The sequence below is a fragment of the Notamacropus eugenii genome, chromosome 2 (genome assembly GCF_028372415.1).
Source record: "Notamacropus eugenii isolate mMacEug1 chromosome 2, mMacEug1.pri_v2, whole genome shotgun sequence".
Taxonomy (NCBI): domain Eukaryota; kingdom Metazoa; phylum Chordata; class Mammalia; order Diprotodontia; family Macropodidae; genus Notamacropus; species Notamacropus eugenii.
In genome coordinates this window covers 35570549-35584401 of record NC_092873.1, presented here as the reverse complement: position 1 = coordinate 35584401, position 13853 = coordinate 35570549, and the positions used below count along the sequence as shown (strand labels likewise).

Genomic DNA, 13853 nt, shown 5'->3' with positions numbered 1-13853 from the left:
CTAAAATTATAATTGTCTCTGAATCAGCTTTTTAGACAGCTTTTGCCTACAACAAAACCAATAATCTTACTGGCAGCATCCTGTAAGGGGAAAAGGTATGTGGCATTCCATTTACAGTGAGAAAAGTTGTATTATCTTTTCCCCTTACAACCAACAATGAGAGTGTGAGAAGAGTTTTTGGAGGGCTGGAGCTGATGCCTTTATCCACTGAATGTAAACCGCCTCTTGGGCTCACGCCACTGTGCTCAACATATGTAACTCAAAGATTGCCGGCTTCTAAGTTCTCAACACCAATTTCTACTGGCCTAGATCCAAATTATGGCAAAAGCAGAATTAAATTAAAGGCTTAATCTTTTTTAAAAACGTAACATACACCAATATTTATAATCAATGACACGTCCAAAGGTTGTTTGCTTTTTTTCAAACTAGAGATAACATATGTATGTGCTATGCTGCTTGGGTATTACAGAGCGAGCTGGAGTTGACAACCTGGGGACAAATGACAGGCTATCATTTTGAATTTATGCCAGTTCTTAACATTCTTGTGATACAGGTGGTGAATATTCTCATTTCTAAGAGCGAGAAAGTGAGGGATATATTGCTGGTCTGATTTCTTTCTTTCTTTTTCTTTTATTGCCTCAGCAATAGCAGAATTATTTGAAGAGTTACACTATGCCAAAGGATAAGCAGGTATGCAGAGAAGTCTCGACTAAGAGGATCAGCAGAAACAGAAAATATTTAGTAGCTGATAAGTTATTATCTATATATTCATTATGATTTACAAAGTGGTTAATATCCACTGTTTCATCTGTTCCTCACAACGTGCCTGTAAGTATCATCATATCCATTTTACAGAAAGTTTTTACAGATGGCTGTGGGCCAGCAACATTAAGTAACTTGTCCAAAGTCGCACTAGTCGCAGAGCTGTAACTCAAATCCAGAACCTCTTGATATCAAATCCGGTGCTTTTCCTACTGTAAAACACTATAGCACATCTCAGATTTCCAAAGTGAACAACTGCCCGACATTCTGTCGTTTTCCAATCCAGGGAGGCCTGGAGCCCCCTAAAAATGACTTTGAAAACTCCTATTTACTATCCATAAACTCTTGACAGTTTCCTTTACCATTAAAAGGAATCAGTCTCTGTTTGGACCTGTACAATTCCTGTGAAGCACAAAGTTGCCCATCGCTTTCTTCCCCTACTATAATACACAGGGCCAAGGGGGCAAAGTTCTGGCATTCTAACCTACAAAGAAAGGTTAACAAGAGAGACCTAGTTCTACAAAGGCTGCAGCAAGAACAGGGCTTCAAAAATCAGGAATTCATCTGCTTTAAAATAGCCAGACTGTAAGTGGAAGTTTGAGATGAGCACAAAACAAGGTGAAGTATTATTTATAATCAAATATCACTCAGCTCCTGACTTGAAACCTCAAGATCTACTCCTGAGAAGTAGGGGATGGGGGATGAGAAGAAAGGGAAGGCTGCTGGGGCAATTCTTCCAGTGAGCCATGAAGATGAGGATGCTTCGGAAGCCTGTGCCCATTTTTCCTCCACCTTGTTTACAGCAGAAGGGCATGATCAGACACTCAGCCCTGCCAGTGTGCACGTCAGAGTCCATTAGTGGGTCAGAGAACTCTGCCTAACATGCTGTAGAGTACTGGAGAGTCAAACACATCACAGTGCCCAAATTACTGTTTGGTGTAAAATGCCGCACAATCTGGCAATACAGAACGGAGTGTCAACAGGAATCAATCCAGTATCCAGACTTTGTGGTTTCAAAGATCCATTCCAGATCTAACATTCTTTGGTTCTGGCCAAGGACAACAACCAAAGAAAATCTACAGTAAGTTCTGCTATAATGCAACGTATGTGCTCTCCAAAACTACCTTGCCATGCAAAATCAAGTAACTGAAATCACAGGGCTTATGAGGAAAACAGTTAGGGGTACAATACTCAAAAACTTTCAGTAACATAAAAAAGAGACAGATACCTAACAGACATGGTAGCAGAGTTTTATACATGATAAATGATTACTCCCAAGGCGGTAGTGTCAGTGACCTGGGGTTACCAGGCCTGATCCTGGTTCCCACAACTGAGAGGGAAATCCTGAACTCTGCCACAGTGGGGCATAAGAGAGAGAGTAGGAGGAGCACTGGTCCTCAGCCATCAAAGATGGCACCTGACCTTCAAAAAGAAGTTAAGTTTGCTTCTGGAAGTAGCTGTGGGGGCTTGTGAGTGAAGTGGTTATACAAGGAACTGATGTTGTTAGTAGATGTTTGGGGGGGGGGGGGGGGTGTGTGTGGAGTGTGTGTGTGTGTGTGTGTGTGTGTGTGTGTGTGTGTGTGTGTTCATTTTCTTGCTGATTAAATCACACATAACTAAATGTGAATTTTGTTTTATGCTAAAAGCATTCCCTAATATATCAATGGTAGAATTAATTCACATTTTCAAAACAAGTGATATAGCACAACTGACTATACTTGGCATTTATTAAATACCCTTCCTGACTCCAAAAAACTTTTCTTTACCTAAAAGTATATAATATTGTAACACCTCTCAGCAGAGAGATTGTGTTATCAGGCATTTTGGAGGCACAGAGATGCATTTCAGGATGTGAATTTCCATTAGACTTCTCTGGTTTTCAGGTGCTGCTCCAGCAGGGGGCACTTTTGTCTCTTTCAAGCTAGTCCTCTGCCTAGTGGTGGGCAAAGGTCTCAGATGGCTGGCCCTGGCAAGACCTACTAGTCTCCAAGGAGAACAAAGTGAGGGAGCAGGACTTGGCCTAGACTAGCCAGGTCTCCAGAAGCCAGTCCCGGGCAGGGTGATGGCCACCTCCTCTTCCTAGAGGAAGTGGAGAGTTTTTGCAACCCTATTACCCCTGGCTTTGTTCATGGAAGATGTTAATTAAGGGGTCCCAAGATCATACATGAAGACAAACGAAGGGAGGAACAAAGCATACAATGCTGGGAGTTGGGAAGAAGCTAAGTAGAAACTTTAATATCATTAAAGATTTGCTGTAGAAAGTAGGGAGGTCAAGGACTTCTTCGAGGATTCAAATACTAAAGGGGGATTTGTCATCCTGGACACACTAAGCTCTTCAGTGCCTCCTCTCTAAACCACGTGGCCATGCTTTACATTTGGAACAAGACCTGATATGGCAGATCTCCCGGCTCTGACTAGGTAGATGCTCTCACTAGTTAAGCTGGTTCAACTTGGGGAAAGATCACATTTTTCTTACTTTAATCATCATGCTTTAATCTGAAACAAAAGCCTTTGTAGAGTAATCCTACGTTACCATGATGTTTAAAATACCCAAGCCACTGAATCCCAAAGATGAGTTACTCCTGTGTAAAACACAGTAAGCACTTGAGAAGGCCAGAGAATTTCAGAATGTGTGTGCTCACCAGTCCCATTGCCTCCATCCTTGTCCTTTGGGAAACTCCTCATAGCTCTCCCAAACTTTTCTGACGCAGACATTATCTACCACTTGTGAAAAAGCTTATCTCCTTTTGCTCATTCCAAGTGCTGAGGAAGTGAAAATATCTCACTGGAATGTTTATTTCTACTCTGAGGCAGAAAATATCAGTGTGAATGAATTTCACTTTTGTGACATTACCAAATCCATTTTTTCCTTGACTTTCATTTCAGAATTTAAGTTAAATGCAAAACATTAAATGGCAACTCATCTAGGACTATGTGATGAAGTAAATGAAAGCAGTATCTCAATTTTTCTTGTACATACACACTAGTCTCAGAAGAATATGAACAGATATTATATTACAGGATATTCTTATAAAAAAAACAACCTGATATATCCTTTCAGAAAGTAGTTGCAACAGTAACAAAGTAATGTTGGATTATTTCTTTCAAGGAACTCACAGGACTCCAAGTATTTAACTTGCTAATATTCACCCCAGCCTCAAGGGAGCAGGGGACAACTGCATTTTTACAAGAGATGCAGAGCAGTTGAATGACTTGTTCAATGTCACACTGAAATCAGTGGTGAAATGGGATTACAATTTGATTCTTCTAATTCCTTTCAATATTTATCTCCACTCAACTTTTATCTCTTTTAGGGTCTAGAAGATCTCTTTTGGGGAACAACCTTGGTCAGAATTTGATCAAAGACTTCAGGTTGTAAAATTACCTGTTTTGGGAGGTACCTGTTCAATTACTTCCATAAGGCTGACATTTCTATGCAGTACTTTATCAAAAAGGTAGCTTAGGGCTGGTGCTGGGAGACCCCAACTCAACCAAACAACATTCCCTTTTTTCACATTTCCCAGTTAGGATACATTTCTTCAAAATAGTCAATGTGTGGAGGTTGGAGTATGTCAAGGGCAGAGAGTACCTGAGGGAAAGAAAAAAAAGTTATAATTAGAGAACTAAGATGGGAAGAAAATTTGTCACACAATAAATTCAAGGAAGCACCTGCAGCCCTTCAGTAACTGCCCAGTTCAATTTCAGCCATGCACTGGACTTAACTGAGTGCTGACTTTATGAGCACAAAGATGGTTTGGTAGCTTGTTTTGTACAGTTAGTTCTGTCTTTGCCAAATGACAAGAGGATAAGCCATACTAAATATGCCTCCTGACCTAAAGAGAATTCACCAGTGCCAACTGATGGCTACCCCACTATTATGTACATATTTAATGTTGCAAGAGATCATCTCAAGTTTGGGCAGGGAGGAGGGAGAGAAGGTTGTAGCTTTGGCACCATACTTAATGTCTGTATGCTGAAAGTGGCTACAATCAGAAGCACACCAGACATAGTATCTACCAACACAACCCGAGTCAGTCCATCAGAGCAGCAATAAAATGGATCTCTTGGCCTGCTTCCTCAAACCTCTACTTACCCTAATTATGTTCCTCCTAAGTGGCAAGCCCATTTTACTAATGGGAAATCCTAAATCAGCTAACTGACAGGACATAATGGTGGGCAGTAGAAGGAATACCACCTCATATGGATCTAGAAGCCTCAAGTTCCTGATTCTGAGCTCATTCCACTACATGGCAGTGACCAGATCCCTTAAGGATTATGCCTTTTCAGCCAAGTACTTCCTACTTGCAAAGTTCAAATCAGGGTAACCTTTTTTCCCCTTGACAAGTGGCAGCATCTACGCACAATTTAAAGGCCAATTAGGCAAAGTGGTTTCTGAATATTAATTTTTAAAAAATGACACCTATCTTCTTTTTCTGACCTAAAATGTTTATACTCAGGGTACTGGAATATAATGAAAATGATAGATTTCTCAGGAATATCAAGGAATCCTTTTGATGATAAGAAAAGTAAGTTCATTCTCTATTTTTCCTTTCTTTAAAAAAAAGGCTGTAATTATTCAATGTGATCAGTCCATGTAAATTTGCTCCACAGTAACATGATGGACTAATTTATGAACATGAATATTCGACGTCTGTAGAAGGTAGTTGGAAATTAGTGCTTCATCTGACATCTCCCTGACTTAACATTCTGTTTCTGAACAACATACATCCTGTTTTGGGAGAGGAAGGAGAAGGCTGGAGTGACAACGTCCATTAGACAAACCCATTTTACATTTCAAATCTATCTGCTATAATTAGAGGTTATCCAAAGGAAAGTGACAACCATATATTTGAACTCTGATACACAAGAATGGAGCTTTCTTTTTTTTGGTCTTTCTCCATACTCTCTGGTAAGGTTATTTGTAGAAAAGCCACATATAAAAAACAGGGCTAGCCATCTGAACTATAGCACTCAGTGGTGAATTTGAAGCCCTGAAGGAAATGACATTTCAAAACTCAGTACGGAATCTTTCATGTTTGTGGTAGCATTCTCCACCTCCTTTCCCCCTTCTTCCCAGCCCAAAATGAGGACGCTAAACTTTATCAGGAGAAAGGCTTACCAAGCACTTCTGGAAAGCAACTCTAGTGTTTAAGTTACATGACTATGAAACTAACCAATAAACCAGAAACTGCCAATGGGATGAAAAGAAGCCAGAGTAAAAGAAAGGCTTTTTGCCTGCCTGGTTCCTTCCTAAACCAGTCATTTTGCCACCCAGCCTTTACTTCAATTCAGCTTTTGAAAGCGCTGCTTGGTTCTTTGTATCTTCAAGATATTTGCAAACACTGACAAATTATCTTCCTAACTATATGTTTTGAAGATCCAAGAAACCAAAACGATTCTTAAAAGTTACCAAAAATCTTATTCTGAGAACTTAATTTTGAGAATTTTAACTTTCATGTTGTAAGATTCACACAAACACCCCCCCCCCCCAAAAAAAACAAAACCCAACAACAGTTTACACGTTCAGCAAAGCCTTTGATCACCTGACAAAAGCAGTTTATTCTTTTGCATATTTTCAGGTTTGAGCAGTTAAGTGGCACAGTGGATAGAGTGGGGGCCTGGAGTCAGAAGACTCATCTCCATGAGTTCAAATGTGGCCTCAGATACTTACTAGCTGAGTGATCCTGGGCTAGTCACTTAACCTTGTTTGCCTCACAGTTTCCTCATCTGTAAAATGAGCTTGAGAAGAGAATGGGAAACCACTCAAGAATTTTGCCATGAAAACCCCAACTGGGGGTCATGAAGAGTTGGGCAGGATTGAAAGCGACTAAATAATGACAACAAATTTCATTTTCTGACACAAGATGAGAGAACCCTGGGCAAGAGCTTTATAGAAGGCTGTATCTAGTACATTTAATTTTACTAGACAACCAGTCAAATACCTTGTTTTCCTCTCTTTCCCACTATTAAAATTCTGAACTCCTTGGGGGCTGTGCCTTTCTTATATATAACAGAGCATCACAAAGCACCACAGGCTTCCTAAATCACAACAGGCAGGTCCAATCCCCCATGGGTAATCTGCCTCCATAACAGCCCTGGCTACTTATTACTCCTGAGCATCAGAGCTCTTCAGTACACAAATGAGCCTGGCCCAGCCAGTATAAGGAATTAAATGGCCAATATCTGGATTTCGTCACTGATCCTGCCGGGAGTCTATAGGAAAATCTACCACCTGAGTGAAATCTAAGAGTTCCAGTCTTCCAATTTGTCACTAGCCTAGACTACATGCATACCCCATCAATAGCCTAGCCCATGAATTATGCCTAGACCACATACACTTCAGTACTAATGGATAAGTAGCAAAGGGCCATTAGTTTCTACAGGTATGACAGAGTGTTACACTTCCATCTCCATACTCTGATGGAGTTACAATCTTGAGGATGCAGGTTCTCTCTCCAATAATGCCTATCGTCATTTTGGGAGCCATGGCAAAGTCATGACTCCACTGATGATCATAAAAAAGACTCCCTACCCAGAGGACACTGGAAGTTGTTCATTTCTGCCTCTATCTTTCCCTCTCTCTCTACTTAGACTGGTTCAGACTGTGGAGCTCAGGACAAGGAGAGATCTCACATTTCCAAAGTTACCATCTGACCTGGGGAGGGGGACAGTGTCAGAGAACTGAGAGCAGCATTTTCTGCCTTTCCTGTCTGCCAATCTTTGGTCTTGATCAGGTGCACACAACACATAAGGGAAAAGCCATCTCTAGAGAGCTTTACACAATTTTTCTTTGGCTGTAGCCAAAGTGTCATCTCTTTCTTTTCCTGTGTTACCAGTTTACAATGATGAGAAGTAAAGATCACCTAGTATTAGTGAGTGTGGGTGGGGTCAGTGGCTTGGAGACAGCTTTGAAAAGAACACCACCAATAATGAAGACATTGGTAGATCTATGATGTACAAGTAGAAACCAGAGATTAAAACCTATTCTGCAAAAAGCAGCTAAATTAATCTTCTTACAATACCATTTTTGTTCTCATTTTCCCGCTGCATGACAATGTCCAAACTCCTCAGCTCAGCACCAGAGACTTCCAAACCCCAACACCATCCTACTTTTCCAAACTCACCTCCTACTCCCCCAACACAAACCTTCTATTCCAGAGGTCAACAAACTAGTTTTATAGTGTTTAGAAATGTATATGCAATTCTTAGCTCAAAGGCCCAGGATCTGTCCCTCTAGTCATAGTCTGACCAGACCTAATCTATACTCTTCTCTGCCTACTCAAATTTTACCCAAACTTCAAAAACCAACTTAACTTCTACCTCTACCTACTCAGTTTTCCTCTAGCCTGCAGTGATCTTTCCCATCATCTGAACTTATTCCAATAATATTTATTGCCTTTGTCTATCATCCTAAATTTATCTTCTACTGTATTATATTGCTAAATTTTTTTCCAGTGTCTGTTTTCTCTCAAGCTAGACAGCAAACTTACCAGAGAGGCCCATTTTATACTTTTTTTGGGTATTGTCCACAGAGCTACGTACTGAAGAGGTGATCAATACTTATCAAATATTTGTTGAACGAATGAGTTCTCTGGGTCTGAAAAAAACTCCACTAACCTCTCCACCTACCTTGTTCTGTTAGTTCTAGGATATCTCTGGAAGACAGATATTTAAATGGAGAAGAAACTGGGAGAAAGTGCCATCTGTCATTTAAACTGTTTCCACCTTTGGGAAGAGATACCAGCAAAGATGCTCTGTCTGTTCTGACAGACACCAGCAGTTCCAAGCTTTAGGAGGCGATGTTTTAATTAGTAAGATTTTAAAGAGTCCAGTTTGTTTGTTTTTTCCTGCTTCCCACTCTGACGCTGGCTTTGTACTCTAATTAGTAACTCTATGGGAGTGAGTCACCAAGCTAAGACATGAGCCTAGAGAATTGGCAGCTTATTACAGCATGCATCCTTTCTATACAAAGCATAGCAAACCACTGAAAATGTTAAAACAAGTGGACTCCTGGCACACTTCTGTAACATTCCTTCACCACAGAAAACTGAAACATTCTTTCCTTGCATCTCTGACAAAGCATCAAGGATGCTAAAGGCGCTTAGGCAAGTAGAAGCATACAGAACCAACAATTATGAATGCCTGACTTTGGATCACTAACACATCCAAGTCACTAGCCACAAAATAACAGCCTACTGTTTCACAACATACCTTACAGGAAGGTTACAATAATAAGCAGAAGCATTAAACTTTTGGAAAAGAAGTTTAGGAAAGGAAACGTCCTTGGGCTGATAAAATGAATGAGACATTTAACAGCCCTTCTTCAGCAAAGCCCTACAAATCTTTGTGCAGAGACACAGATTTAGAGCTGGGAAGGACCCCAAGATACCTAATGTAACTCCCTCCTCCTAGAGATTAGGAAATGGAGGCATAGGAAGTTAAATGACTTGCCAATGTCACATGCACCCTAACAAGTGGAACCTAAATCCTCTCAGCCTCCCTAGCTATGGGGCTTTTTTCACTACAAGGTAAAGGACTATGAATGTTTCTACCACGGCCAACAGACAGAAACGCTCCAGGTGCCAAAAGATAGGCCAAATCACAAGAAATCCTTTTTGTTCTTTTAAGAGTGTTCATGGTGACAATTAAAACAGCATATCTGGAAAGCAGCTTCATAGAATGAAACGCTCAGTTTAAGGAGGAAATTTTTCTAGTCATACATGTCATTTCAGGTGAAAACGTAAGAACACAGAAAAGAAAAATTCTCATTTGTGGTTTGTTGAGAAAGGCATCCTTCAAAGTGCAAGGCATTCCACTGGCCCAGAAAGAAAAGCTAGACCCTGAGACCCAATCATCAAATCAAATGCAAATATGCAGGATTATAACACCTATAAGTATTAGGTTATTTGCAAAGGAGAAAGTACTCTACTTAACGGTTCTAATTTTAATTCTGATTTAAAATATTAAAGAACAAAAATGATGCCTTGAAAAGGGGCCAATTATTACCACTTAAACTATTCAGAATAGATATGGCACATGGCCTTTATGATGAATATTTATATTGTCCCTCAGCTAATAATAACATCTGCTCTGCCTCAATCAATACTGACCTGTCAGTCAGTACAATTCAGCATTCACTTAAACTTGCTTATTAGTTTCAATCACAAAAAAGGTCTAATTTACCCAGATCTCCACCCTCCTTAATAGACGCCTGCTTGTAGTTTCTTTCTAATTTATTTTTCCCACAGATGTAAGCACCACTTTATAGACTTTTAAAATATAGAACTTAAGCTCCTATAAATTAAAAATAGACAAACATAATCTGACAAGCAGAGACAACACACACTAAGAATTTATAAGTCTACCTGACACTGAACAGAATCAGTATTCCCTAATATGGAAGGCAGGCCTTATAAATGAAAAGGCAATTCTCATTTAATCAGAGGCATAAGCTTAAATTTCAGGCCTCCAAGCAAAATTCTAGAAAGAGAACCTCTACTTTTTTGTGAGCCTCAAACATGTGCAGGGTTTGCTTAGGAGACAGTGATACCCGTGGCGCCTAATACACAGAAAAGCCTACAAGGGGAAAATGTGCTAAGGTGTTCGGCTCAATTTAAACTAGGGAGACAATTCTGTCTCCTTGATGGCACAGACCTCAGGCAGTCATTATGGAGCAGCTGTGAAAGTGGCAGGTGGGGAAGGTAAGGCAGTAAAGCAAAGCAGCCCAAAGGCAGACTGTCTCCCTTGTCACTTTTCATCAGGATGGCAGCTCCCTCTATACAGCTCATTCCTGTAGCCTCATCTACAGGCCTCTTCAGCGTCTGTAGCACCCAGTGCCACACTTGATCTTCACCTTTATTTGCACTCTACCTTTTTAAATTAGCCTATACCATCACTGCTGTGAATGGATGGCTGGAGGAAGCAGCTGGGCACAAGTCCCCATTTCACTTACGTTATCATGCTTAAAAAAACACAACATCTTCAGTTCTCGGAAGACCCTTTTGCAAGAGACCAGATTCTGGAAGACGTTGGGCATCTTTTTGAGGGCGACTCTCTTTCCATCTCTTGGATCTGTTACTGACCTAGAGAAGCAAGAAGGGAGAGAAAGAAAAGGGTGGGGGTGTTGGGTCAGTCCCAAAGCTTGTTCATTTTCAACACTTAATACTGCTTTCCCACTATCACGTTCAGTGCAAAAGCAAGGAATACAGGAGGGGCAGGGAAGCTGACAAAGCATCCTTGACAAATTCACCTGCCATCTTTTTGCTTGTTCCTTTAAAATAGTATTATTACTATGCATTTCTATAAGTACTTACTTTTTACTTTTTTAAAGAATTTACTTATTACAACATGATTCAGAGAACAGAGAACCATTATAATTATGAACTCTCAAGCATTCTTTTCCTAATTCTCCAGTGGATACAATCACAGGTTAAGAGAGCTGCCTGGGGTCATCCTGCCAATGTTAGACCTTGGACCTGAACGCTACAAGCTCCAAGTTGTTTCCATGAGACCACATTCTAACAAGGAATGGGAAGGTTGTGTTATTCCCATTTTGAAGAGGAGGAAAATGAAGGTCATACAGTTTCATGCTTTCATTAAAAAAAATCCAAATCATTCTCAGACAGAAACATTAGAGGTCACAATCATATCACATTTAAACATTTTTCATGATTTACATAAACATTCATCTTTTTAAAAGCTGGAAATAAAGGCATTTTTAACTTTGCTACTTTACACCCACTAGGAAAAAAAAAATCACCCTTTGTTTTCAACAGCTCATAGTTTTAATTCTTTGCATACTTTCAAATTTGATACTTTAAAAATTCATTCCTACTTCAATTGCAATCTTTTCCTCAAACAGGCAAACTAGTCACAAAAATTCCACTAATACAAAACAAAAGTCAGTGATTTTATTCTGAGATAAACCTGTTTGGTAAAATTAAAATGCAATGTGAAATACAAAACATGATACATTACCTAGTTGTCTTTCACAGGAAATTATAATACCTGGAATGTAGAAGGAATCTGGCCAGTAGAGTTTCAAGTTCTTCTGTTGGCCTGGCCCTCTCCTACCTTTCTGAGCTAGGCTGAGCGACTCATAATCTAACATTCCATAACTGGGATCAATGGCTCTTTTGCTGTAGTAGAGAATACCTTTTTTTTTTTTTTTACAAAGATTTTTGTTACTTATTATTTGGTCTACATTTATTAATTCACCATAAGGTTAGGGGCTAATTTGATACAACATCTCAAGAAAGAATTCTAATTCAATTTAATTAATAAAATAACCTGTTTTTTTTCTTAGTTTAAAAATGATGCTTTGGTGATTTCCTCATACACTTCTAAGTGACAGAGCTATGTAAAAGAAGAAAAAACACCAAGGAAGAGAAGAAAATGGAAAAGAGTAAATCAGAAAAAGAAGAGATGGCGGCTGCAGCAGAGAAAATAAAGACATCCTGAAAGAGCCCCTGGGGGCAGTAATCCAGGCACAGGGCCCAGAGGCACAGTTTTAGCTGGACCTCAAAACCCACCCAAACATACTGCATATACCAAGAAGGGGACAGAAATCTTTAGACTGATCATCTCTAAAAAAGTTAAACACGTAAGAGTGTGAATGACCTATTCAGAGAGAGAGAGAATGGGCTCATCGGGATGAAGCCAAGATAGTGAACATGTGTTTAGGCTGTAAAAATATGGTATGCTGGTAAAAATTATGACTATTGAACATATTTAGTAGATAATTTACAATCAGGAAATATATACATATTTTGAATAAATTAATATTAATTAGTATTAATGGAAAAAGTGTGCCATGGAAGAATACAGCACATAACAGTTTATTAATATGGAAGGTATTTACCTGGGCACCAACTAAAACAGTCAATTTAACTCTTCTCTTTAAAAGCCAAGTCATACACACTTAATGTGTTTGGGCTTGAATGCCACTAGGAAGCATCAATCCTAGTTCAAGCCCTTATCAGCTCTTTCTAAGACTACTGTGGGACAGGTAGGTGCCAGGCCTGGAGTCAAGAAGATTCATCTTCATGAGTTCAAATCCAGCCTCAGACACTTACTAGCTGTGTGACCCTGGGCAAATCACTTCATCCTGTTTGTCTCAGTTTCCTCATCTATAAAATGAGCTGGAGAAGGAAAAGGCAAACCACTCAAATGCCTCTGCTAAGACAATTCTAAATGGGGTGACAAAGAGTTGGACATGACTAAACAATGATAAAGAAGCATTACAGCTTAGGAGACATTTGTTTTATTTGGTTGGCACAATGGTTGATCTTCGATTGCTCTTTTTCTTAAGTTCCAAAAAATGATCTCTATGGTGTGGATTTGGTGGCGTACTGCTCTTAAAAGAATTTTTATTACCCATGGGCAAACAATATCAGAATCTTCAAAATAAGTCTGAGTCTAGGCTGGAACTATTTAATAAATGTCTGTCTTTAATCTCTTTAATTTTTTTTTTATACAACACTCAGCATACTGTTAGTATTCTAATTATAACACATTATATTATACATAATCAATCCCTAAGTGGGCAACAGAAAAAACTGTCTGGTCAGGTGTAGCTTTCAAGGCCTCACAACCCAGCAAATGAAGTCGTATTTCAATAAATAATGGACACAAAGGCTACCTTTAGAAAAGCTTCTCAGAAGATTTTTCTGGGATGATTTCAGCTTTAAGGGGAAAAAACCTTTATCCTACAACCTAAACTGAGAAATTCAAGATTCCAAGTTGAATTAAAGAGATCATTTCATCACCAACACTAGTGGACCACGATCTAATGGATGTGACCTAACTAAACTTCAGGTCTATCATGCTACCCAAAACACGGAAATCCTCATACCTCCACAGGCAGAATAGCTATTTTTAGGGGAAAAAAGTTGAAGAAATAGTTGGATGTCAGCAGAGAACAGAAACAAAATGAAGTTACAAACTAACAAAACCAGAGGAACTACCAAACATCCTATTCAGGGGGCTGGTTTCTGTGCAAGCATCTTTCTTAATCCCTAGCTACAGTCCTAGGACTTTAGACGCACAAAAGGTAGACCAGACAGCTCTTTCTGGTCACTAAGAAAAGTAGG

At 39.5% G+C, this 13853-nt stretch overlaps 1 protein-coding gene across 1 annotated transcript in view; it reads right to left on the bottom strand.

Moving 5' to 3' along the window:
* NLK (nemo like kinase) overlaps nt 1-13853 on the bottom strand; it is a 127992-nt gene that overhangs the window by 45923 nt on the left and 68216 nt on the right. Inside the window, exons 2-3 of the mRNA XM_072639750.1 lie at nt 10715-10844; nt 4296-4351 (exon numbers count right to left, since the gene is read on the bottom strand). Of these exons, the coding sequence (XP_072495851.1) occupies nt 4296-4351; nt 10715-10844 (186 nt within the window). The remainder of the gene's footprint in view (nt 1-4295; nt 4352-10714; nt 10845-13853) is intronic.